Source organism: Mauremys reevesii, linkage group 2 (genome assembly GCF_016161935.1).
Source record: "Mauremys reevesii isolate NIE-2019 linkage group 2, ASM1616193v1, whole genome shotgun sequence".
Classification (NCBI taxonomy): Eukaryota; Metazoa; Chordata; order Testudines; family Geoemydidae; genus Mauremys; species Mauremys reevesii.
Window position 1 is genome coordinate 252,955,611 of NC_052624.1, and position 27,827 is coordinate 252,983,437.

The window sequence follows — 27,827 nt, forward strand, 5'->3', positions numbered from 1 at the left end:
GTTCTGTGTAAGTTGCCTCATCCAAGTCTTGGTCCTGGCCAGATACTACATAACCCCATCAACTGCTCTAGCCAAGTTTGATATGAAATGGAGATGAACTGCTGAGTGACATCCACATAGTAAAGATGCAAGTTAAGTCCATTCCACTTCATTGTCTTCCCTTAACTACCTAATATACACATTGATCAGGAAGGGAGACAGCAGAATTGTGTGATACCCCACATGAGATTGCTCCAATTCTACACCCTGAGACCTCAGAGGAAAGAACTGTGTTACTCAAGAACTACTCCATTCATTCTTGCCATGTTTTGCAATAGTTTCAGCAAATACCTTGTGCTCAACAGTATCAAAATCACTAAGAAGTTCAGCATGGACACTTGGTCTGGGATTTTCAATGGAGTCCAGAGAAATTAGGCATCCAACTCCCTTTGGTTTTCAAGGATCCCATAGACTTCTTTGAAAATCCCAGTCCTGGTTCTTGTTCACCATCTTCAGAAGATCACTGATCCATGAAACCACTGTAGTCTCAATGCTTCATACCCAGGCCACTTGCAGGAGATCTGAGGATTCCATGTAGTACCAAAGTTGATTTGCATCACCATCTCTCAATCCAGAATTATGTGAATTGCACGTTTCCAGAGTTTTAGGGTAATGAATGGTAAGAAGATTGTCATGTGGTTTTTGGAAGAAGGACAGGTATTTAACTTAGAGGTTGTGAGTCCATCTGCCCAGAGTCTCTTTTTCCAATTCTGCTTCCATTCAAACATAACAGTAGCGATGCGCAACTCAGCCCTGCAGCGCTTCCTGCTGGTCCGGTAAGGGAATTAACTTTCCAGCCTTGGAGCGCCCTCTGCAGGCCAATGTGTCACTGGCCCTGTGTCCCTCCCAGACCCCAGGTACCCCTCTCCCTTGGGTGCTGCTCCCTGGCAGTACCCCACTCTCTGGGCTCCCCTCCCAGGGGAATCCCCACCCTCTATCCCCACCTTGCCTCAGTGTTCACTGCCAGTCCTCATCTAGCCCCTGCACTCTGGAGCAGACTGCAGTCCATATCGCTCATCATTGGTGGGGGGGGGGGGTTGAACCTGCTGCCTTCACCTACCCCCGGGCTGCACCACTGCAACCCCAGTACCTTTTCAGGCCTTTGGCTAGGCCTGCAGCCTGGGGTTTTCCAGGTGGGAGCTCCTCAGCTCCCTTGCCCCATTCCCCAGAACTGCTCTACTCTGGTACCTTACTCAAGTCCCAGGCATCCAGGCCCTTCTCTCTCTATGCCTAGAGAGAGACTGCCTCTGCTCCCGGCCCACAGACTCTTTATAGGGCCAGCTGTGGCCTGATTGTGGTGTGGCCCAGCTGTGGCTACTTCCCCAATGAGCCCAGGTTTTCCCCTACCACAGCCCTCTCCCAGGGCTGTTTTAAGCCCTTCAGGGCAGGAGGGGGGATGGCCACCCCACTACAATAACATTTATACAAACCGCTTGATGTTGTTTTTGACTGATGTTGCTGATGTCATGTTACACGTGTTTAAATCATTTAGCTCATCTAGAGCAGTGCAAAGTAATAATGATTGTCATTTCATTGATTTTTCATTGTGGGGGCTTAATGAAATGCAACACCCCCCTCCGCCTCCCTCCAAAACAAATAAAAAAATCCCACCAAAAAAAATCATCAATAGATAACAGTAAACAGCATTTTTAAAAATGCTTTACTTTTTAGAGGTGTTTTTAGGACATAGGTAAAGAAAATGGTTTGGCTTACAGTATATGGCTTTTAAGTTTGACACTATCCCTCTATGGTCTAATCTTAAAAGCATTCCACAAAGACTCAAAGGCAATGGAAATATTGCATGCGAAAGCATTGAAGGATCAAACCTTAAGGAAAGAAGTTAAGAGTTAGGCAAACTTGCTGAAAATGATAGAATTCACTTACTGAAATATGTTGAGAATTAGATCTAGAAAAAGTATACATAACTGTTGCCAGAAAGCAGCTGTTTTTCCTGATACCTCTTAGCAAAGAAGAGGAAATGCAGAAAACATATTGGAAGCAATTGAAAAAAATCTCCAGATTAGTGAGAAGCAAATATGACACATGAATTATAGTATTTTTAATATTACCTATAATTATTTATAACACCTCTTTATTTTAACTGCATTGTAAAGGTGGTACAATGGTGCAAGTTCATGGGCAGATCATGTAGTCAATGGTTCAGCTGAAAACTATGGGTAAGTAAAGAGTGTAATGTTACCAAATATGTGTTCCTAATCTGCTTGTAGAGTTGACTAATTGTAGTAACAAATTTTATTTCTGACATCATGTAAATCATCCTCCATTTCTTTCTCCACTGATCTCAGAAAAGGCATATTTGTTGGCTTGTCTCTATACAAGGTTTCTATTATGAGGATAGAAAGAACAGTGATGATGCTTGAACTACTTTATGTGAATCTTTTCAATATGTCGGGTTGTTCTTGAGAAAAAGGATTATGGTGGACAAAGGACACATACAATTTGGAACAAGATAAATTTAAGTCCAGTACTGAATTTAGCTTAAAGAAATTGGACCTGATCCTACCAGCTCTTACTGCAGTGAGCATCCCCATTGGGGGCTTGTTGAGTGGGATCTTGGGGGATCAAGTGCGATGCGGTCAGTTCTGAAGTCCTTACTCTCATTGATTTACTGGGAATTTTTCTGTAGTGAGGGCTGGTTAAGGTCTTCATCAGTGGACCTGCAGTGTTCTTTCCTTTTCTTTAACAATAATTTTATGTAAAAATGCCTTACATTTATTTTAGGATAAATATGAATTCATTATATAAAAATAATAACCACTTCTCTGTCTCTGTCCTATAATATTTTAAATCTCAAAAATGTGTTTTAAATTACACAAAATAAAGCCTGTAAATATAAATGGATATTTGAAATGCTACATGTATTGTGCCAATTTTTCAACTATAAAGTAGTGTAGAAAAAATTCCATAACCATTGAAAGAGTAAAAAGTTATATTTTCATTTTGTTTCTTTAGTAACATTATTTGTGTCTCTAGTATGGAAATGGTGTATTTATTCATTTTTCTATAGCAGCAGAAAGTAGACATTTAACTTTGCAGAAATATTTAGTCAAATGTATGTTTGCCTGTATAAAACAGATGAACAAGTCTCAAGCTGTGCTGATCTGATTATTGTAGACTACAAGTGTGAACGATTGACCATGTATATTGAAAGAAATTGTAGATACGTGATCACTTATTTTAATATCTTTAGGACTAAAGATTTAACTACAATAGTAATTTGTATTTGCTTTGTGTGTTCCAGTGTTAATGAGAATTTTTTGTTAGCCATCTAGTCTGGCATCTTTGTATATCACAGGCCACCAACACCACTCACCCAGAGAATTATGACAAAAGTAAAAAAAAAATTAATCAGTGTTCCTGCTCTGCAGCTATGTTTGTAACAGACTTTTGGCTGTGCCCCAGAGCAACATCATCCAACGTCCTTTCCTGTCCCTTTTCTTTCTGTGCACTCACCTGCCTGCTGACTTTTCAATTTCAGTTTAACTGGTAATGGGGAACATCCTCTTGCAGAGCCTGGGGTAGAGCATGCATGTGAGCTCCTCCTGAAGCAGTACATGAGCCAATCAAATGAGATTAAAAAATGAATGCTTTTTATTATCTTTTTCTGTTCTAGATATATAAGATATTCCTTCTGACGGTATTAGGTACAAAATGTTCCACTGATTATTTGTTTTCCAATTTGACAGTTTCCCGTCAATACAAGATTCCATCAGCACATCTGCAATTAAGTGATCTATCAGTAGTTGTAGTATAAAAATATATTTGTATTGAAAATTGAGGTAGCAGGTCCTAGCTCTGTCTTGTTGTTTTTTTAAACTCCAAATTAGAAAAAATATTAATTTGGTCCATTTAAACTAATGCTATGGAGTGCAAAAAAAAAAGTTGAAAGTCTAAGCCATTTTGTTGCACTAGAAACTTAGAATACCTTTATTATTTATCTGATCTTTCTTAGGCTCAGCTCATAATAGAGGTTAATATGGTAAGGTATCAGAGGAAAAAATAACCAAAGTTTGTAATTCAAGAAACAGTTTGTGTTGGTACACTGTGTACCAATTTTAATTAAGATCAGCACAGCTGTTACAAAAAAAGCAAAAGTTGGTTTGGGGAAGCTATGGTTCAATATGACATTTAACCAGACCATTAAGAATATTTTGAATATTTTAAAAATCCTTAATTATGCAAACTTTTCAAATAATGAAATTAATTACATTATTATGAGAGGAATTAAATAAGGGATTAATTCCATGGACTTTGGGCCAAATCTTGATCTTTTTTAAAGTCAATGGCAACACTCCCATTGATTTCAGTGGGGCCAGATTTACACCCTGCAAGTGGTCCCATTGACATATGGCACTATGGCCTGGTGCATAAAGTTAAGCAGATACATAAATCTTTCCAGAATCGAAGCCTTTCTGTGGACTCTTACAATTATAATTAAAGATCTCCCAGGGTATCAGTCTTTTAAAGCAAATTACTAGTGAAAAATAAAGGAAAATTAAATCAGAAATTGTGTTATTAGTAGCATATAAGATTTGGAACAAAACCCCAGAAGTTCAGAGCAGAGGCTGAACCTTTGTCACTAACTATTGTAGGCTGAATTATATGTCATGTATTTCATCCAAATGTAGTGTTCAACCCTGAAAGGTTCTGTGCACTCAAACCCAGTCCAGCAAAACACTCACGTTTAATTCTGAGTCTGAGATGGTCCCATTGACATCAGTGGGAATACTCATGTAGTTAAGTGTTTTGCTGGGTTGGACTAGAGTGTTCAGCGCCTTTAAGGAATTGAGCCCTTATTGGGCATTGTTTCTGTTTGTATTGCCTGATATAGCCCTTGCTTCTCATTCATTAAATTACATGGTCAGTAGGGAATTTTGAAAATTGCTACCGTGCATATACATCTTTCCATTTTAAGGTGCCATTTTAATTAAATATTTCAGAGCTTTCCAGTGAGTGGGTGAATTTGTGTATACACTGAATTACCTAGGGGAAAATATCATTTTAAACATATAATGTAAGACTTCATTCTGGTTTTTCATGTTTGAATAATTTTAGTATTTCTATTAACAGTGATGGAGGTTTAGTATACTCAGTTGTAGGGAATGGGCTGTGGGAGAGGAGAAGGCAGCAGAAGAGAAGTGAGATCAGAGGGAGAGAGCCAAAAGTGGTTGTTGAGATACAAAGCACCGCTGAAAGACAGTTGTGTTTCTATAGGTGGTGGGAGGAGGGAGAAGAGGTCCCATGAATACAAGAAACCTGGGGTGTTTTTTTTTAATTAATATATTCAAAATGATAGCAAAAGGGTGTTTACATTTGTTCATATTCACATAGTGAAAGGATACCTTGCATAAATGTCCAACCACTCAAATTGGTTTTTCAAAGATTTTTGTATTAAAATTTAAAATTAAGGAGCCATACTGAAATAAAAATAAGTCAAGCCATGCCATTGTATGCATGCAGAGGTCCCTGTACCATGTGGGATTGGTATGCTAATTTTTTGAGAAATAATCTTAGGGCTTGTCCACACATAGACATAGTGCATGGCAAGATGGGGTGTAAATCTACTGTGCAGTAGCCTGCTGAGTACTAACTGGCACTGTGGACCCCGCTAGTGTGCGCTAAAAGTTCTGTAGTGCACTCTGACCTTCTGCTGTCAGAGTCCACTACAGAACTGCTAGGGCTTGTCTTCACTGCAACAGTTAGCTTGAGTTAGTACACTCAGGTTACTGCACTCAAGATATGGTCGCTTGAATGAGAGGGACCACACTTCAAAACAGCACTGGAGTTTCACATTGATTTGATTAGTGGCACAGTGATTGGATTAGCAGAGTGATTGGATTAGCTGCTGCTGAGTTGTTGTAATTTGAGCTGTTGCATCCTCAACGCATTAATAGCTGGAGCATCAGCATCACTCAGGCTTCAACCTACCCACTCCTTACAGGTCAGCTAGCTCAAGGCGGGTAGTATAGACATACTCTAAAAGTGGAAAGTGGGATTCTTTAAAATAAGCAAACAATGTCATCACCTCATGGTGCTGTGTCTGCTTTCATTTAAAGTTGTATTAAATATGATCTGTGACAACTGAAGATTTATTAGAAAGATTTATTAATAATTAGAAAGTCCTGAATCCCTTTTCTGAACAGTACACACTCTACTTGTACCAAGTCTTGGATGTTAGTGAGATTTTTTTTTAATATTTAAACTGAGATATAATGTAAGGAAAAGCTATTCAGGTAACTTTTAGAAGTATTTTAAAAATGTATTAGTTATTTTTTCTCTTTTCTTCCAAGGCCTATGTTGTTGAACTCATGGTATTATTATGAGCTGGGTAAAACCTTGCAATGGGTTAAAACTTCATTCAAACTGATGTATGAATGCGCCCTTCATTTAAGATAGTTGTAAGAGATATTTAAGGGGCCAAACCTAAAACAAGGTCAAATAGTGTGTGCCTGGAAACCAGCACCAGGTGAGCGGGAGATTCCACTTGGTATTATGATCAAATAGGTGGATGTGGATGTGTGTGAGGGAAAGCAGAACACACGCACGCTGAGAACAGATGAGAACAGAGAAAGAGAAAGAGTCAAAAAGCAAGCAAGTCCAGCAGGAGCCTGTGAGCACAGGGTGACCATGGGAAAAGTTAGAGAGAGAGATTCTTGGCATGTTGGCTAAAGAGGCTTGGGGCTGTAAACTGAGAAACTGCTTCTCTTTCTTTTGGTTCCTCATTCATTTGTTGAAGGAGGACTTTGTATAGTCCTTATAAATAAACAAGATTGCATCAAAGAATACTAGGGTGACCAGATGTCCCGATTTTGGGGTCTTTTTCTTATATAGGCTCCTATTACCCACACCCCCGTCCCAATTTTTCACACTTGCTGTATGGTCACTCTAAAGAATACCAGTCTTCATTAATTTCTGCTTCCAAGGAGAATGTCCCCAGGGCCCTGAAATTTGACTATCCGCTCAGGTCAAAGATGGGCAACAGAATTAAGCGAATTGGCATTATAGGAAGAAAAAATAGGAAAAAATGGACCAAATCAGTTTTTAAAAACTTCTTAAAATATTTCTGTAATAGTAGTTCTAACATTAACAGATGACATGAGACCGTGGTGTGGCATAAAGGTTTTGTTGGCGCTTGCTTGGAATGACTAGTGTAATTCACTTATGGCATTGTTCATATGTAATGCAACCGTCCCAAACTGATGTCAATGAAGAGTCAGATAATGAGTGTAGTTCTACTGAAAATTTTTATACTATATCATTACTTATTCTCTATATAGTTATAACACACACAATAGTATATGCCATATAATATTTGATTGACTATTCATATACATTACTTTATTTATATTTTATTTTCTAGAGTAGATGCAAGCATTGAACTCTTTTCTGCACTAAATACTATACCAGAACATACTTTTATATTATGTTAAGCTTCTTTATACTTATTTGATTATGATCCTCCTAAAAATGAAATTAACCTGCAGCTTCTAACTAGCTACAGTATTTCTCTATCTCTGTGCTGTTACAATGAACTGCTTCTTCACATCTTCACACACTTCCTGTTACAACATTCATGACTCAATGGTTATTACTAGAAATCTCACTTTTTGCAGACATGCTTATTTATGTTATGCTAACAGAGGATCTTGTGTCTGTGACTAAACAGCAGAGTTCCTATAGCTAGTAGAAGAACAGCATATCCAAGGATTGAAATCCAGCAACCTTCCACGGACACTGACAGGTATCCCATTGGATAATAGCTGGCCTATTCTTGAAGTAGTGACTATTAGATATTGTACCTTTTGTATTTCTCTTGTTATTTGCTAAGTGTTTCTAGAAGTAGTGAAAGCCTGATATGATCACAAAAGTTGCATTAAAAACCCTTCCATAGTGTACATTTATACTTCTTTTTCTTCAGTTCTTTGTTACAAGGACATATTAACTACTTTTGAAATTTTAACAAACTGATTTTAACTGGCCTACTACTATAACCTACTTTTTATGTATTGTGCACAGTAAAATTAATATTGCACATGAGATGGCAGCTAAAATATGGGAAGAACGTCCAATCGTTTTGGGAAATAGTGAGATGTCTGTGTGCATGCACTGACAGCTTTTATGATTACACACTGTTATTTGCCTCCTAAAAGTCCTTCTGTACAAATGCACTTGGATAAGTTACTATTTATTCATTTGATGAAGATTCTCCTTTTTACTTGTTAAGAAAAGTAACATTCATTTTTGAATAATTAAAAATTAGAAACGGTAACTTTGTGTATCGAAAAAACTATTAACTTTGGACATTCCCAGAATATGAGCATGAACCAATGCACATAAGTTAGTAGTTAACTCAAGGCATTGTAACCCTTCAAGTTAGATGCTAGTGAACAGAATTTACAATTATTACTGTATACTAGGGGTGACTTTCCTTATAACATCTTGGTAATTCTAAATTTTGGCCTTTTAAAGTGTTTATTTTAAACTTAGAATAGCCTGAGTGCTGTTCTACATGGTGCCTTACAGAAAGCTGAAACTTTGTCAATGTGATAGATATGCTTGGTTAAGATGTAAACACCTACTGATCCATTCTTCCATCAGTGTGTGGGAGAATTATATGCACAAATCTCCCACACGCTGATAAGAGAATAGACCACCTAAAGTGAATGCTCTTTGCCAGTAGAGACAGAAGGATGGTGAAGTAGGTAGTACTAAAGGAGAAGTGGGAGGCCATACTGACATTTCATTAGATTTAAAAATGAAAACCTTTGCACAAAGTCTATTGGTAATGCAAAGGAGTTTCAAAACACTTTAAGTAATACTGTGGGTGTTGGATAGCTTTAACTTTGACTATCTATTTTTCCCCTTTAAAATGGCTTTCAGTAGTTCATATGCAATAAATTATATTCATATTGGATAGGATTTTCAAAAGCACCTTAGTTACTCAGGCACTCATGTCCCACTGAAAGTCAATTGACAGTAGTACTTACGCCCCTAAGTCACTTAGGGGTTTTAAAAAATTTCATCCATCCACTGTTATGGCCAGATTGTGACCAATACAACCATATATTATAGGTGATGTGGAGCTGCATTTCTGCAGCTGGTTCTTTGGTTGGCATTGTATCTCTTCTGCAGATTACAGCATGTGCACCCCTTCTGAAGAGGGTGCAAGGACCAGCCACTGCCTGATCCCAGACAGCAAACCCAACTTCTACAGTGGGCAGAGATTGCCTCTTTTACAGAGATGAGCACAGAAGCAGCACTAGTGCTACAAGAGTTTTCTCACTCCCTTAGTATAAGAACTCCTGTTGTGCTTGGCCCCATTGTGGAAGGCAGAAGGAAGAGAGAGAGATGTTCCTTGTGCCAACTCCTTCTCTTTCCCACCTGCACAAGGACTAGGCACAGTCTGGCTTCAGTCATGCACTGTTTTTATAATTCAGGTCTAGGGGGGAATTGCTTTCTTCAGAATTTATTTCTGTAACCAAAGAAAGCTTATTTTTTCACCACCATGTGGATGCTTGACTCCTTTACTCATTTGTAGCACTGAAACCCTTCTTTAAACGGTTATCTAAGCTAAGCAACATCTATTACAAAGCTAAGGTTACACTTCTTTGTTTATCCACAATGTTAAAGAAGCGAGACAGTGGATGTTTTGGCTGATCAAGCTTCCCATTCAGAAACAGAATTGATAGAGCCAGAAGAAGACATGAGGTAATCTTTGTGGTTTTGTGCCAGGCTAGTTTTACTTCTCCCCTGATTGTCAGTGCCTTCAGTTCATAGTTACCATTATGTGTCTCATTGTGGTGTGTTTTGTTTGTTGGGAGCTTTAGAAATAGGGTAATGGTGACTGGCATTATTCTGGACCTGTCTGGGGGAATTTCATTTTGTTTTCTATGAATTCAATTATACCTTATGGAAGGTGCGAACAGACATTCATTTTAATGACCCTTTTATCAAAGCACTCAGCAAAGTTAGCAGCCCTAGAGAAAACTTTGCTCTGCCTCAGTACAGTCTTTTATAAAAATAATGCTGTTAATAACGTAAGACTCTTCATAATGAGGCTGCCTGCAGTCTCTCTCTCTATTTAAAATACTAATTAAAACTTGACTTTTTGTTACATTTAATCACCATCCAGTCACTCTTCTTATTAACCATCTTCATTGTAAAATACAGGACTTAGCTGTAGGAAGAGCCTTAAAAGGTACTATTAGGTTAAGAGTTTGTAATTCTGTCAAGATTCCATCAACTCCATTGGAGGTGTGTGAAGTACAAATGATTACAGATTCAGCCCAACTAATATGTACAACCTAGTTTTAAAATTTAAAATAGATGTGTATAATTAAGGAAGTTGCTAGCCAACTTTTTCCCCTTTGTATTTCTCTTTGCAAGCAAAAGGATCAGACAATGACCTGAGACAGAAAAGTACTATAGAAATCCAGTCATTATTTCAGTACAAATGAAGATGAACCCCACAAATTATTTTGCACTATATCTTAATTTAGTCAGCTGTTTTGGAACCTCTTATTTTCTTTTGCCCATCTTTTCCTTTCACGTCTCAATTTTTTCCTCTTTCTGTCATTACATTGGCACCATACATTAGGTCAAGAAAACAGGAAGATAACTTTTACCAGAGACAAATCTTATGTTACCCTATGGGACATCTGAATGTGTACTTTGATAGTGGTACTAGAGGTCTCTATTAACCAGAACATTGAGTACTCTAGCTTTATGAAGCCATCCTTAATGCATGGCCTATATATTAACAGATGTCCTTTGCTTCTGAAGTTAACTCTTACAGCTGACATCAACATACTGTAATTAGATCAGATATAGCTTGTAAATATTTACTATGGGCCTTATCCTGCAAACCCTTGTTCATATGAGTAGTGCTAATGAAGCTAATGTAATCAGTAAGAACTACTTATATGAGCGAGAATGCAGAACCAGGCAATTTATTACCATCAACTAGGCTTAATATTCTCTAATCAAATCGCTTTTTCCTTCAATGTTTGGTATACTGGTGTAGTTGGTTAACAAAATAATAGTGTTTTACTGAGAAATTGCTTGGAAACAGATTATAGCATGGAAAGTCATTATTGAGACACAGAAAACATTTTAGCCCATTTATCCAGAGTTTTGGATAAGAGACTGCATACATCTATAAATACTGTATGTTATCAAGAAGCGAACTCAGAAAAGTTACCAAAATGTATTTAACAATGATTTTTCTCCAAATCAATCCCAAGCATCATATTTTATAACTAACAGAACAGTTAAGGTCAACTGAGCTGCTTTTTGACTAACATTACAGGAATTGTGAAGCACCAGATAGACAGCCATATCAAAGATCCAGATCAACAGAACAGCGTCCTGTGCTAGAGCGGACCAACTCCCGCTCCCGATCCACAGAGCGTCCTGACTCAAACCTCATGAGGTCGATGCCTTCATTAATGACTGGAAGATCTGCCCCTCCTTCACCTGCCTTATCGAGGTGAAACAGACAAATCAATCAGACTAATTCCCTTTGCCCCACCAACTCACATTTTATTTTCCCAGTAGCTAATTGGTATCGCCTTCCATCTTTGGCTGATCACTAGTAGCAGTAGATACTAACCCTGTCAGTGCCAACACACTACTTATATTCTCTTGTGGATATAATGGTGTGGCTGCCATTGTAATTTGTTTACTAACGTATTTAACTACATTTGTTTTGTGATTTCTCATTTATCAGGAATCCCGGGTGATTTCCCACATAAAGCACCTCATAACTATCATGTTCTTCTCTTGCAGAATGAGAAATTGTTTGTGTTCATCAGACATCGCTTATGGAACAACCATCATAACAACATTAAACGAAACTATTTTTTAAAAAAAGTTTCTTTAAATGGATTGTACTAACGTTGTGTATTAACCACTGTTTTCTCTGACTACATTTTACTGTGCCATAGTCTGTTTTGTTCCCGTTTAAGTACATTATATTACTACTGATGAAGAATTTTGCCAATTTATGTAAACTCCCTTTAGTGCAACTACAGTAAAGAAAATACGACTATATGTGCAGCCAGTTTGGTCGAGTAGGAAGTTGAATGAACCATCACCTCATTTTAGGATTGTAAAATATATTTCTTGGCTTTCTGATAGTGAAAGCTAATTATATCAAGAATCAAATCATGATGTCATTTCTCACTATTTTACTTCATTTTTACTTAGTCCAACCCAAAGCTTAACTGAATATAATGTAATAAGGATCTTAGCGTGTGGCCCCTAGATGGTTTTATATGTATGTGTGTATATAATAAAAGTGCACATGCACTTACATGAATACATACACACACACAGAAAATATGCAGAGTCAGCTACACAAATACATTACGTGTCAATATTTAGCCTTATTTTGGCTTTTTTCTTCAGATAGAGTTTTCTCTGTTTAATTGTCAGTTAGTCCTTCTATGAAAAAAGACAGCAGTACCATTACTGTACCTCAAAGGTCCTAAGTGCACCAACATTTTCTTAGTCATTGTATTAGCTCTGTAGGTACCTAAGGATGAATGTGACTTTAAAAGGGCATGTTTTGTTTTGATGTGTGTTCTGTAGGTCACATCCTCGAACTGGGTCTGTCCAAACAAGCCCATCAAGTACTCCAGTAGCAGGACGAAGGGGCAGGCAGTTACCGCAGCTCCCACCAAAGGGGACATTGGAAAGAAGTAAGTGATTTTTTTTGTGACTTCAGAATTGTTTGTGGATTGCTAAGATAAAGGGGGGATTGGTTATTATTTACTGCCTTTTTTTGGAATTAAAACCTAAAGGTCTTGCGTTTTTCCTGTGTAGAACCAGTATTTGCCAATAGTTTTGTGTTTTGTACCATCCACCATTTCTTTCAAAGTCAGTCTAACATCTACTGCCACATGAATTAAACTAATCTATATCATCAAAACAATTCAATAAACAGAGACAAAGTGGACTATGCATTGACTCAATTCTGTTCCCATTGAAGTTGATGGACATTTTGCACTGACTTCAACAGAAGCAGAAGGTCCTATATCAGTTGCTTTGCATTTAGTTGATAAAACTCTGGTGTAATGAATGTGTTTCATAAAATGTCAAATCTTGAAAGATTCTGAGTGCCCACTGTCTTCCCTGGTGTTGAGAATGTAGCATCCTTTCTAGGATCAGGATCAGTGTATGGTAGAATAGTAGTACAAAGCTCCTATGCTAACAACAATAAAGGAAAAATCTCACAAGTACAAAGGACGATTAGCTCATGCATAAATATAGATATCACTCTTGACACAGAAGGAACAGGAAAAAGGTCATCATCTTTAACAACAAAAATAAATACCAGCAAGATGCTTGGTGATGCATACTTTATGGATACTGTCAATACTGTTCCTCTGAATGCCTCATGAAAGCATTGTTCAGTAGACAAAACATTTTCAGGAATCTTCAAAATCATAGGAATAAAACTACATTTTTGACATCAAATATATTTTCAGCTTTTCTATTGATAATATATAGACGTGCTTTGCAAAATCAGTCTAAATGCCCATGCGCTCTCTTTTTTTTCTCCTTATGAAGAAGTGTGTTATACCTTTTGTAAAAGTGCTGTTGTTTTTAACCCCTATTCTTTGGTTCCCTTTTTTGTTTTATTTTTATTCTACGTAGACAATGGAGACAAGGAGATAGAACCTTATGAAGGTCTGTACATAAAGGAGGGTTTGTTTTCTGCTTGAAAGTCTTTTTGGGAGGCTGTATAAGCAAAAATAAACCCAACTGCAATTGATGTTTCTTGATTGCATAGACTGTTATTAGGTCAGTAGAAGAATTTGTGTGATAATTATTCACTCATGTATTTTGTAGTTCATAAATTGTACAGTGGTCAGCCCTAAAAATGTAGAATTTTGCTTTAGATAACTATCTAAATATGGTCACAATTGAGCAAAGTAATTAAGCATGTGCCTAACTTTAAGCACATAAGTAGTCACATTGCATTAAATAAAACCACTTCATGTGCTTAAAGTTAGACACATGCTTTAGTACCTTACAGAATCAGACTGTATATGATTTCTTAGATAGTATAGGAAATATTTAGGCCTGATCTTGCACAAACGTACATGAGTTGTCCTACTGAAGTCAATTGGACTACTCATGTGCATGAAGTTAAACACATGTATTACTGTTTGCAGTATCAAGATCTTAGGCGTGTATTCAAATTTAAGGACTACAGTAGTCCTATTAATTTCAATTGGGCTTCTCAGTAAGCCTGTACATACATCTTTATGGGACTGGGGCATTAGTGTTCACTCCAAGTACACATGTAACATTATTTTGTTGTCTAAAGCAATTGCTGAATTTTAAGTCACACCCATTGGACCGAGAAGTAAAAATTCCCTGAATCAAGGTAGTCTTAAAACAAAAAGCGATAAGAATTTTGCTAAAAATTAATCTCCCCACAGAAGTGAAAAATATTTCATAGAATTAATGCCAGCTTTGATACTCAATTTGCTTCATGACAAACCAGAAGATATCAATTGCAGTCCTTTTTTATGTCACTGAGGGTCTATACGTATCTGTCTCAACAGATTTTTTATTTAGTGTTTATGGTGTTTATTTCAATTTTGGAATCAGACTCTCTAGATCATTACCCTAGTGTGTACTTTTCTGCAGTATCTTTTGTGTTGTGCAAATGCTTATATCACAGTTAAATGTAGTCTAGCTTTGCCAGGAGATAATATACTAACATGATGTCTGTGCCATTGTTCACTATGTTTGTATGTTCTATCCTTTTTCCCAACCCTTTGTCTGTGTTATCTATTTAGATTGTAAGCTTTTGCAGCTGAGGCTGGCGATTACTCTGAGTTTGTACAGGGCCTACTACAATGGGGCCCTGTACTCAGTCAGCTCCTGGGCACTACCATGATAAATACATTTTTAAAGATTATAATATTTGTTTATGAGAAATCTAGAGTTGTTGGCTGTACTGATATATGAGACACTACACTGATGGTTTCAAAGGATGAAGCGGTATTTTGTTATTATGAACATCAATCTAAAAAGTAAATTTTTCTGAAGATTTGGGTTACAGAGAACTGTAAAGTACATAGATATTGGAGTTTAATATACAATCAAAGTATGATCATACATTCAGGCCACAATGGCTAGACCTGTGGCATTTTAAATTTTGTATATATATATTTTTTCTATAAGATGTGAAGAAAAAGTACAAATGTAATTAAAGGGAATATGTAGAATAAATATAAATATTTTACTTTTATATACCCTAGCTTATCTGCCGTAACCTTCAGCTATGCAATCTTTGTCTCAATATTCTACATAGTTTTTTTAATGTGGTAATTCAGGAGCCAGGTAACTCCATTTTGTGATTCGTTTTATGCAGTTACTGGTAAGTAACCTCTGACTGCGATTCAATGAAATTATGATTACTATGCTGTCATTCTGTTTGGCTTGATTGCAAAGGAAGATTGCATTTTACAAAAAAAAATGGATATAATTTTAAGTATGTGGATTATGTCCCAAAATATTGCTGTTGTTACAACAACAACAAAAGCATGCAAGATTCTGATGATGCTCAGATTGAAAACCAGTGGAACCCAGAACATTGACCACAATGGAAGAGTTATTTAATTAATAAATAATTAACAAAACTGAGTAGAACATTGAGAGAAAAAGAACAGCATTAAAGGCAATAGCAAGTAAAACTGAAAGTTGTCAGGAATTCTGCAGATTATTATTTATCATTATAAGTAGTGCGATAGGTACGCAGAGACCTCAGTCAGGCTCAGATGCCCGTGCTAAGTATTGTACTAACACATGCTAAGAATTGGTCTGTAAAAGTAAGGTAAATGTGGCTAGAAACAGGGCAAACTTTCCCATGATTTAAAGAAAATGACTGTAAAATATAGGATTGAGTACTGTATGTGGAATATGCTGTATTATATAACTTCCTTGCATTTTAAAATCCAACATTTTAGCTTTGACCAGTTGAAGTTCAGATGTTAATGTAACAAAAGAGATAATTTAAAATGTATCAGAGGGTAACAAACAGGAGTTAGTCCATGTCATCTCTGTATTTTACTAGAAGGAAAGAGGTTTAAAAAAAAGAGCATGTTCTGTACTCATTTCAGGGTCAGATACTTATTACACATGTCTGAAAGAAAAATAGTAAAAGTGCTGTGATTCTAGGTGGGAACAAATGAGCTATTCACAGCTCCCCAATCTGGGTCCCCTTTTGTTGTAGCCGAGAACTCAGCTTTTAGTGTGGAACAGCCTGAAAGCTTGCTTTAAACTATGGTGACTACGTGTGGCAACCAGAGGCCGGTCCATTCTCAAGAGCATAGTAGGGAATCGGCAGTTGGCTAGACCTGCCACATTTATGACCTCTTTGTGTTGATGAACCAGTACAAAAGCGTTGTACTGCAGTGAAGTGTCTAGATCTAGAAGGTGGTTCATTTGTGTGCTTTTTAAGTATGTAATATTTCAAGGGCATTTTCAGACTAGAAAACACTATTTTTTATGTTGGAGCCTTTCTCATTTTTAGGCATATTCTCAATATTTTGTTCTGGGCTTTAGCTACACAACTCCTTTTAGCATTAAGTGGAGCTACATAGCTAAGACTGTGTGTACTGAGCTGAAAATACACCTCCTACAATTTTATAATAGTGTTGGAGACATCAAAAGCTTGTTAATAGTGAATGTTTACAACTATTACTAATCTAACAGGAGGAAACTAAGAGGTTTTACTTTATATGTTGCTGAAATGCAAGTCTTGGTTCTACTTGGCTTTGGAACAAGGCTAAATTCAGTAACTGCCTGCAGTCTATATTTTAAATATAAACCCCATGAAATTACTCTTAAAACTATTTCAAATATTGGACTTCTTGACTTCCCATATTTTAGACCTGTCCACTACATTCAATTATAGCAATAAGACTTTCCACTTCAAAAGATTTTGAACTGCTTTGAAGTGATTGATGCTTCACTCATTATTCTCCAAAGAAGTCATAAATTATTGATAATCTTCTGTGTTTTAATTTGTAAATAATTATTTATTAAGATCTATACTACATTGAAATTATAATAGAACTGGTAGCAACATCTGTAGTTAAAGTTTCATAATACTTTCTGTTGTAAGATCCCATTTTCAATTGCTAATAATGTCACCAAACTTTAAGTGTTGGGGCAGAAATTTTCCATGTTTGCTCTCTGTCTCAGGCTGATTTGCAAAAACTACTGTCCAACTGTTTCTTTGAAGAGCTGTAATCCCTCCATGCTATAGAGCAGGGACTTGAAATTTAGCAGGGGGATAGTGTGAGGGCCAATTCCTTTTTCTGTCCTTATGAAAACCCACTCAGATTTATCCAAGTTCTAAGTCTGTGAGCATCATCCTTTACATATCTTCAGTATAGCCTTTAGAGCAGGGATACTAAAATGTCTGAATGTTCCATGTGCCTTAAACCTTTTCCAGCCCAACATGAGCTCATTACATGCCAACTGCACTGAATATATGCCCATCCTCTACTGAACATGCTATGTGTTAAGCATAGTGCAAGAACACCAGATGGGAGATGCAATAGCTTTAGTCCAGGGATCAGCAACTTTGGCACGTGGCCCATCAGGGTAATCCACTGGCAGGGTGGGACAGTTTGTTTACCTGCAGTGTCCAAGGTTCAGCTGATTGCAGCTCCCAATGGCCGTGGTTCACCATTCCAGGCCAATGGGGGCTGCGGGAAGCAGTGGCCAGCACATCTCTCAGCCTGCATGGCTTCCCACATCCCTCATTGGCCTGGAACGGTGAACCGCCTGAAATCTGATTAGGTTCAACAAGGACAAGTGCAGAGCCCTGCACTCAGGACAGAAGAATCCCATGCACCGCTACAGGCTGGGGTAAGCAGCAGTTCTGCAGAAAATTACCTGGGGATTACAGTGAACAAGAAGCTGGATATGAGTTAGCAGTGTGCCCTTGTTGCCAAGAAGGCTAACAGAATATTGGGCTGTATTAGTAGAAGCATTGCCAGCAGATCGAGGGAAGTGATTATTCCCCTCTACTGAGGCACTGGTGAGGCCACACCTGGAATATTGCATCCAGTTTTGGTCCCCTCATTACAGAAAGGATGTGGACAAATTGGAGAGAGTCCCGAGGAGGGCAACAAAAATGATGAGGAGGTTGGTGCACATGACTTACAAGGAGAGGCAGAGGGAACTGGGATTGTTTAGTCTGCAGAAGAGAAGAGTGAGGGGGGATTTGATAGCAGCCTTCAACTGCCTGAAAGGGGGTTCCAAAGAGGATGGAGCTAGGCTGTTCTCAGTGGTAGCAGATGACGAACAAGAAGCAATGGACTCAAGTTGCAGTGGGGGAGGTCTAGGTTGGATATTAGGAAACACTATTTCACTAGGAGGGTGGTGAAGCACTGGAATGGGTTACCTAGGGAGGTTGTGGAATCTCCATCCTTAGAGGTTTTTACGGCCTGGCTTTACAAAGCTCTGGCCGGGGTGATTTAGTTGGTGTTGGTTCTGCTTTGAGCAGGAGATTGGACTAGATGATCTCCTGAGGTCTCTTCCAACCCTAATATTCTATAATCCTCTAGAGTAGAGGTCTCCTCTAAGTCTGACCTGGAACCAACTTAGACCCAAGCCCACCCAACCTAAGAGGGTCAGGTTGTTTTCTGACCCAATCCTGAGCCTTCCTCCTGAACCTGAGTCAGCTCTACTGCTGCCATCTCAGGCCTATGGGATCAGCTCTCCTCCTCCTGCCCATGAGGTGGGCAAAACAGTGGCTGTGTGCCCTGCTTGTGATGTTTGTCACATCCGTCTGCGCTGTGCATGCTGTAGAGTGAGAGGTGCTCTGACTCACCAGCACACTGTCTCCGGAGCACACACAACATAGCAAGGTGGCGTTGGCCTGCAGGGTCGGGACACGCAGCTGATGTGGTGACAACCTCAAAGACAGAAGGAGGGAAGCCAACCCAAGCCTGAGACAGTCCATTTTTTTTCACACCCAACCCAACCCACAAATAGTTGGGTTCTTTTGGGTTCAGGGTGGGTTGCAGGTTCTACTCCAGGCTGGGAATTAAACTCTGAATTCCTGATTCCCAGTATTTCTCTGCTATCAATTAGTTGTATAAACTACTGGCAAAGAGTGTGTTGCATTCCCCTGTAGTGTTGGTTACTACTTTAATTCAGTCTATAGAGGTCTGTGCTATGAACCTAAAGGTATTGTGTACCCTACTGATGACCAATGATAATCAATATGGGTCCATATGATGGAATTTCTGGTTTTTCAGTTGCTCTTAAAAATAAGGGTGGGGAAAAGAGGGAAATTACCTATAAAGTTGAAAAATAATTTTAAAAGAACATTAAGGTTGCAAAGTCAAATACTCAGAAGTTAGGAAGAAGACATGTTAAGGTTGTTCATGTAACTTTAATTTGTCTTCCTTGCATATATGAACTGTGATACAGCCTTTAATTACATACCATTCTGCCACCCCGTCTCTCCTTGGACAAGTCATTTAGGGCTTGTCTACATATGTAATTATTTCTGATTAACCATTCTTAATTAGCTCCATGTGTGGACATTCTCATTCCACATAGAGTTAATCTGGGATAAAGTGCACATCACTGTGGCCCAGTTTATGCCACCTTATTTCCTTGCACTTGCTACCTTGATTATTGCCAGAAGCTCAGAGAGGAGAGTAGCTCAGTTATAATATGCTTCCAGTCTGCTCCTCTGGTAGTACAACAATGCAATTCCCCTTGCTTGGCACTTGTGACAGCCCACAGTTGAGTCCTGTATTAGTATCCTTGGGTACCAATAACATTCTAGCTCAGTTCTGCAAACCTTTAGTGGAACCAATCTTGTATTTCCACTAACACAGCCATAGCAGACCTAATCCTTCTCCCATTTAAATCAGTTTTTCTGCTGACTACAATGTGCTATTAATCAGGGCCGGCTCTAGGTTTTTTGCCGCCCCAAACAAAAAAAATTTTGGCTGCCCTCCGTCCCAGCCGTGGGCTCCTCCCCGCACCCCCCTGCTGCCCCAGCCCTGGGCTCTCCCCTCCCACCCACACCCTCTGCCACCCCAGCACTGGGCTTCCCCCTTTCTCCCCCACCAGTGCCCTCCTCCCACCCCCCTGCCGCCCCAGCCCTGGGCTCCCCCCTTGCCCCCCCACCAGTGCCCCCCCACACCTCCTGCTGCCTCAGCCCTGGGCTCTCCCCCCCACACACACCTGCACCCTCCTTCTGCCGCAGCCCTGGGTCACTGGTAACTCGCTCCCAGGGCAGGTCATTCAGCAGGAATTTTGGATGTGCACAGAACACAGACAGGATTGGGTCCCATATGGTTACAGAGCTGCGGTAAAGTGGAACAATTTTCAGCTTGTGTGATTGGAGGATATCTGGATGCATATTATAAGACTGTCCTCCATAAATGAGGAAAAGTTGAGGTGCCTTTATTATTCTTTTGATAATGGGTGATAATTGCATATGTCTTAGAAGTTTGTGCCTGGTTCTTGTAATTAATTATGTGTATCATGTATCTCATGATCCCCATGAAAACAGATGATTTTGCCATATTGTAGTTATTGAAGGATATGATTTTAAATTTCAAGTGCCTGAGTTGAAATATAGCCAATTAAAAGTGAAATACACATTGTATTCAAATGTAATAACTGAACCCATTGGAATGAACTTCTTTTCAGATATTGCTTCAGCATCCCCTTTTGAGGAATTACTTACATGCTACTAAACAAGAGGCATGTAGGATTATGGTCACAGTCCATCATTCTGCCGGTGAAATTAAACATGTAATTGAGAGGGCTAGCAAAAATTCAGAACAACGAATGGTGAGAGACATTGTTGGGATGGTCCCCCATGGCAACAGGCATTTTTAATCTGGCTTTACAACCAATTGTGGTGATTTGGTGTTTCAAATAGTGTTGGTTGTTTTGTTCCTGGTGCTGACATGCTAGATTCAAAGGAAGATAAAATGGTACCAAAGCCCGTGCTTTTGCAAACCCTGGGTACTCCCCGAGGGAACCTACATGAGGTCTGGTCTATAATGAAGCAGAATCAGGGGTGAAAATTGAGAGTGCCAGCAAGAAGATTATTGCTTGGTCTCAATTGTAGAGCTTTGAGCCTGTGCTGGGCTTCTATAGTAACCCATTGAACTTGTTGTGTATGTGTGTGCAGATCTTAATATTAAAGATATACAATCTGCAAGGAGGGGAGTGTTACCCGAGAATTTGTCATTACTGCATGTAACCCCAGATGGGACAGTAGTGTAGTGAGCAATTCTGTATCTTCATCTACTGCGAGCTGAAAACCAAACATCACATAGCTAGGAAAATCTTAGGCCCTGAGAGGCAAGGCCATGCAGCTGCATGTTTGCAGCTTTGCTATCACAATGGGAGGATGGGACAGAAAGTTAACAGATTATAAGTATGGAAGAGAGTGAGCAAATAGCAACATCAGTTTTAAGTGTCTCGACACATTGTTGTTATGACTAGAAATGTTTTGATGGTAAGAGATAAGGAGTAGTTTTGCTGAAATTAGGAAAATAGGTGACCGACTAGGAGTCAATGTGCTTTGTTTGAATTTGGCTATAAAAGATTAGGTGAAAGCACTCTGTTGTGCCAATTATATATCAGCTGGATGAGCTGTGCCCCCACTGATTTATTCCTGACATCCTCTGGAGAGAAACAGTAAAGTTACCACTGTTTTGGGTTCTGAAAACCCTGGGTAACAAAACCAGACAATTACTACACTATCAAATGAACTCAAATAGGAAAATGATAAAAGAGAAAAACACCCTATCACCAGTGGGTTAACACTTTTCACAAAGCAATCATTCCATATATGACCTGTCAGTCCTCATCCTCCACGGAAACCTGTGTAACACCTTCAAAAGGCAAGCCTGGAAACTTAAATTCAGAATGCTGCTGGACACTAAAAACCATGGACTTAACAGCGACACTGGTTTTATGGCTCATTACAACAACTTGCAACACACCCTGATGCCTACTAACCTTTCCTTGTCCTACAAGTGCAGAGATGCTGATTGCCCATTTCAATTTAAGTGGTCTCCTACAACTTGTCTGAACCCTTATGCTTAACAATCTGTCCACCTTGTATTTAGCTTTGAAACTCTAGTTTCATTCTCTAGACCTGAAGAAGAGTTGTGTAAAGTTTGTCCCTTCCACCAACAGAAGTGGAAGATATTACCTGTCCCATCTTGTCTCTTTTGTATACACTAGATAGAAAGGTATAGATATTTAGATATATATGATATATGTGATCATTACAGTTGAGTTGTAACAAAAATGTATGTTGAAGTCTAACACAATAACCCTGATGCTGAATAGGAAGTACAGTAGAACCTCAGAGTTACAAACTCCTTGGGAATGGAGGTTGTTCATAACTCTGAAATTTTCATAACTCTGATTGAAACGTTATAGTTCTTCTTTCAAAAGTTTACAACTGAACATTAATTTAAGACAGCTTTGAAACTTTACAGTGAAGAAGAAAATTCTGCTTTTAACCATCTTAATTTAAATGAAACAAGCACAGAAACAGTTTCCTTGCCTTGTCAATTTATTTTAAACTTTCCCTTTATTTTTTTTAGTAATTTATGTTTAACAGTACTGTACTGTATTTGACGATTTTTTTTGTCTCTACTTCTGCTTGATTGCATACTTCTGTGTGGTTACCGGTCAGTTCCTAACTCTGTTGTTTGTGACTCTGAGTTTCTACTGTATAACTCGAAACTGAAACCTGATATATTGAGACTCAGACTTATTCTCTTTTCCATCATTCTGGAGCCGTCTCTGCTATTAATAATCTGAAATACCATAACTTTATTGTAGAATTCTAGAGAAAAATCTAAGCACCAATCTATTTCCATTATACTGACACTACTTATTGTCTAAATATTCATATTAATGCCTTGGTATCAGTAATTTTAAGTTGTGAGTACAAACTAGAAAATCCCAATATATAGGGATTCAGTATACTGGTTAGTTGCACAATATGTTTACAAGTAAAATTATAATAAACCTATGTAGTAGTGGAATCATTAACAAAGAATTAGAAACAGAACATCACACTCATTGAAAGCAAAATACAAATATTTCTTTTAAAATTGTGCAAGAAACTGTCAATAAGTAACAGAAAAATGTAATGTTAAAAATACATTAAAACAAACCAAATAAATTAATTGCATTCAAAAATTTGGGTTTATGAAAGGATAAGTGTCCAACTCAACATGCTTTTTCTCTGTCTACTGTAGTTACTATGGTCACAGATATTTTGTATAGGAAGAGTTCTGGTTCTTTTTTTATATGTACTCACTGGTACATTAAATAGATCAAATAAGATTTATATTTTATGTTGTTTATCTTATAGTAATATACTATCTGATGTCTTTACTGATTCTTTTGCACTTTTTCAGATGACAGTAAATCTACATATACTTATACTAGCACTTTCATTTTAATTGTAGTTCTAAAGAAAAGTGAATTAAGTTAATGTTTTCGTTGAATTCTAGGTTTTCTGAAATTCAGCTAACTTGCTGTTTTGTTACAAATTGATCATCTTCCTTTTTTTTTCTTTGCAATTGACTGAACTTGGGGGAGGGGAGGCATTATTTTTACATTGCTCTTTGGGGGCATATGCAGGTAACTCAAATTCTTACTGATGATCTGCCCACATATTTAAATCAGCTGTTCACTGACTGGAGGATTGTTGCAAGAAAAAACAAAACAAAACTAGAGTGGATGCTTTTACTTTAGATCTTTAAAGCTTATGCTGTGTCTGCTTTTCTCTGCTTCAATATTATTGTCCGCTTTTCTATGCATCACTAATTAATTCAGAAACCACCAAGTCAGGAATATTAAGGGCCACATCCTACCTTCTTTCCTTGCGCAAAGCTTTCATTGAACTAAATGAAAGTCATGCATAAAAAAGAAAAACAGGATTTGGTGCTACTAGAACTAGGTGCTTCCACATACACAGGATTTATTTCACCCTTGATTCACTCAAAAAAAATTGTGCCAAATAGTGAGGAATTGTATATTATTTGTTTGACATTTATTGTTTATTTGATCAGCTTGTAACAACGTATACATGTTTTTGTCTCACTTTTTTTTTGTTTTGCTTATATGAATGCAGAAGGAGATGAAGAAAACAAGCATTTTGGAGAGCAGGGGTCAGAGGTTGAGGCAGGTCTGTCTGACCAAATTTGCATATCCCCTTTAGATATGTTTCCCTATGAGCAAACTTCTCTAGCTAGCTTGGAAATATATTAAGATGCAAAAGCCAGACAGTAATAATTTCATTTTATTTAAGACCAAAGCAAACAAAACCAATGCATCATGGATTATTTTAAATGCTTACAGGAACACTGTCAAGCATTTCCTAACCAAATGTTCAACCTACAAAATTGTTATAATCTTGTCACCTGGATTCTAGAGATCCATTTTCATAAAAATCCTCTGTTCTGTCACCAAGAACAAATCGCACCATTTATTAAATGCGTAGTCTTGCAATATTTTTCCTGTGTTGCTGCAGAGATAGCCATCCAATCATCAGAATGAGCCCAGGTTAATTAACAAGCCCTGTCACAGAACTGTGCTAACATTAGTCATAGTGCTTTTGACAAGCAAGGAGGTAAAGACGTTGTCATATTGCTCTGTTGTCCATAAAAAATACAGATCGGTAAGGAAGTGATTGCGAAGTACAAAATTAGCAGAGAAGAATATGTTATTTTAAAGCTCCTAAGTATGTATTTCAAGCAATGGCCCTGATCCTGCTTGCATGAAATTTCAGTTGATACAAATGGAAGGTCAAGGATGAGGAGGGCTATGGGAAATCAGGCCCACTTGGAGGCTAAAACAACAAAATTTGAAACTTTTATGATTGACGCTGTCCCTTGTAAATCAAAGAGATGCAAATGGTAAAGAATTGTTTTTAAATTGTCCCAAATACTATTGTGCTCAAAATGTTTAGGATAGCTTATTCTAATAACAGAAAACATGCTTCCTACAGTTACAATAACACACATAGCTCAAAAGGATTTATTCAGCTGTCTACACTTTTGCAGCCTGGCTCTCAAAATTCTTCCTTAAAGGAAGAATGTTAAAAAGATGTAAATGTATAGTTATACGTGTTACAATTTAATAGGTCAAAGACAGTTTATCTGTTACAATTTTCAGGTTAAAGCTCATCTCACAAATAATTTGTTCTGTGGATGTAGTCTTTGACCTATTGCATTTATTTATTTTCAGAGTGGAATTATTAGAGCAATGTAGTTGTGCCTTTGTGATCATAAACACCTGCTATTTTTATTAAGTTGCACATTTTACATTATTGTTTTTGTTGTTGTGTCTGTGTATATGTATTGTGCAGTCATGTGATAGTTCAAACATAGTGCATGGATTTGTGTTTTCATAGTTTGCACTTTCTCCTTGTGTGCTATGCTTAAGTTGTTCATGTTATCATTATTCTTAATTATTAATCATCATTGTCTGTTTTTAATGTCATAAAGATTATGAGGAAAAACAACAAAATCCACCGATTAATGGGAGAAAAGGCAAGTTTATAACAGTGGATTTTTGGGTATCTGGAGATTTATCAGTTGTATTTTGTATTGCATGTGTCTGTGTTTCTTAGTTATATTAGTTTAAAATAAGTAACTCCATTCATGTTTAGCTTTTATGTTCTGTCTTACTTTCTTGAACTTCTTTTAAAAAATTTTTATCAGTGTGATTTTTAATCTTTCTTGGAACTAGTAGTTCCAACATTTTTTACCCTTATTTATGACACGATACTGAAGTTAGAATTTACACCTTCTTAATATGTAGTTAACTATTTACTGCAGGGGGTCAAGTTTTTCCATCTTGATGCTTTCCATTAGTCCAGATGCAGAAGCTCCCAATCTGCTGAGTCCAAAGGGACTGAGTAAACTTTATAATAATTTACAGAGTAGACTGCATTGCCATCCAGTTTTTACCAGTCATTTACCTAATCAGGCTATATATTTTGCAAGTTTGGCACATTTTTACATTATAGTGGAATCCCCTTAATTAGTACATCCTGGTGGAAATAGGCTCATGCCATTAGACAATCTTCCCAATTATCTGGGCCTCATAGGAATACATTTTTCTTGTAAATTTTCGCTTTTATTTAGTGAAAATAAGCATAGTATAAAGCACTCAGACCTTTAAACATATAGGTTGACTCATCAGTCATAACACGAACAGGAAAGCAGCATGAAGCACCCACAGGGTTTAACAACAAGATTTTTATACTAGAAAATACCAATTCATGTTTGTAAATTACTGTGATAGCTTTGAAGATATCCTGTGTGCCATTTATCCAGCTTTTAGAGATGCTGAAAAATGCATTACACTGACCCTATTCCGTCAATTAAGAAGGCTTTCTTTTATCAGCGGGCTGATTACGGACTAGATAGTGCCCTATATTTATGCAGCAACACAGAAACAAGAGTAAATATTCCCCTTACCCTCCCTCTCTCCCTAGCACACCCAGTGCAGCCAGGTTGTCATATTACACACAATGGGGCAGTGTACCTTGCACTAATCTATTACTGTATACTCCATAATCTAGCCCTGACTGAATTCTACTGTGTAAACATTATTGATCAGATTCTGTGCTTCAGTGGTAATTACCAGATAGTTCACTGATTATATTGCATTGTAGGTCCAAATCCTGGTCCTACTGAAGTCTGGTGGTTTTGCCATTGGCTTCAGTAGGTCTAGAAATTGGTTCTCATTGATTCAGTTTATAGTGTATACAGTTTGCTTTCAAGCACAATTTGTCTTCATTAATTGAACTACAAACCTGTCCTTTGCATACTTATATAGATAAAATGGCTTACTCTATACAATGAACTGTATATTACTAAACTGTATTCAGAATAGTTCACTTTTATGTATTTAGTCATCTGACTAATGGGACCAGTTTACATTTTGTTTCTTTCAAAAGCTTCTGATGCACCTCAGAGCTCCTTGCCTCCAAAGCAGCAGAGTTTGTGTCTGATTCTTGGGCCCAAACAGCCTATTTCCAAAAACATTAAGTCCCCCTTGACTCTGCTCCATTCCTGGGTAATTGTTCCCTTTTCATTTCTCTTATGTGACAGTGTTGAATAATGGTTTGGGATTCTGAGAGAAAGCTGCTGGTATTGTTCTCCTTCTTTTGTATGTCTTAATTAGGGCTCATAATAGATGACATGCTTAGAACTGAAAACCTTTCTTCCCTTGTTCTTTATAAAGTTTTACTTAATTTAGATTTGAATATTTGTGTCAACTTCTACTGTGATACTTGAGCCGTGGGATGGAGTTATATGGTATCAATTGGGAAGTATGGTGAGAGCTGATATAAATTAAAAGGAATTCACAGAGTAGATTTTGCAAAAGATTCTGTATTGCATCAGGAAGAGTATCATGAAGTAAACCTCGAAAAAATCACATGATATCTCATATAGCCATTAAAATTTTAAAGGTATGAGAGTGCAGATACCCACTAGGAAGAGGCTCAACGTAGAGGTCTGAAATGTTGCTTGCTGCCTCTATGAAATATCTAATACTAGTGGAAATCTTTTTATGCTTGTATATGTTTCTTTGGAGCAAGAACAAATTTCAGCTCACAGAGTTCCCTACTAATCAATTTATAAGGAAAAAGGGTTTGCTCTATCCCAGAGTGGTCATATAATTTGTCCACTCAAGCCAGCAAATGTCCCAAG

General features: G+C 37.7%; 1 protein-coding gene across 10 annotated transcripts in view; it reads left to right on the plus strand.

The window, feature by feature from the left end:
- Positions 1 to 27,827, plus strand: part of RIMS2 (regulating synaptic membrane exocytosis 2) — a 787,778-nt gene that overhangs the window by 565,814 nt on the left and 194,137 nt on the right. For 6 of the 10 annotated variants that reach the window (XM_039525805.1, XM_039525808.1, XM_039525806.1 and 3 more), the window contains 5 exons: positions 2,154 to 2,216; positions 9,691 to 9,768; positions 11,369 to 11,548; positions 12,652 to 12,761; positions 24,236 to 24,289. In XM_039525805.1, the coding sequence (XP_039381739.1) occupies positions 2,154 to 2,216; positions 9,691 to 9,768; positions 11,369 to 11,548; positions 12,652 to 12,761; positions 24,236 to 24,289 (485 nt within the window). Of the gene's footprint in view, positions 1 to 2,153; positions 2,217 to 9,690; positions 9,769 to 11,368; positions 11,549 to 12,651; positions 12,762 to 13,719; positions 13,753 to 24,235; positions 24,290 to 27,827 lie in introns of all 10 variants that reach the window. The other 4 variants (XM_039525817.1, XM_039525818.1, XM_039525812.1 and 1 more) reach the window with 4 other exon arrangements.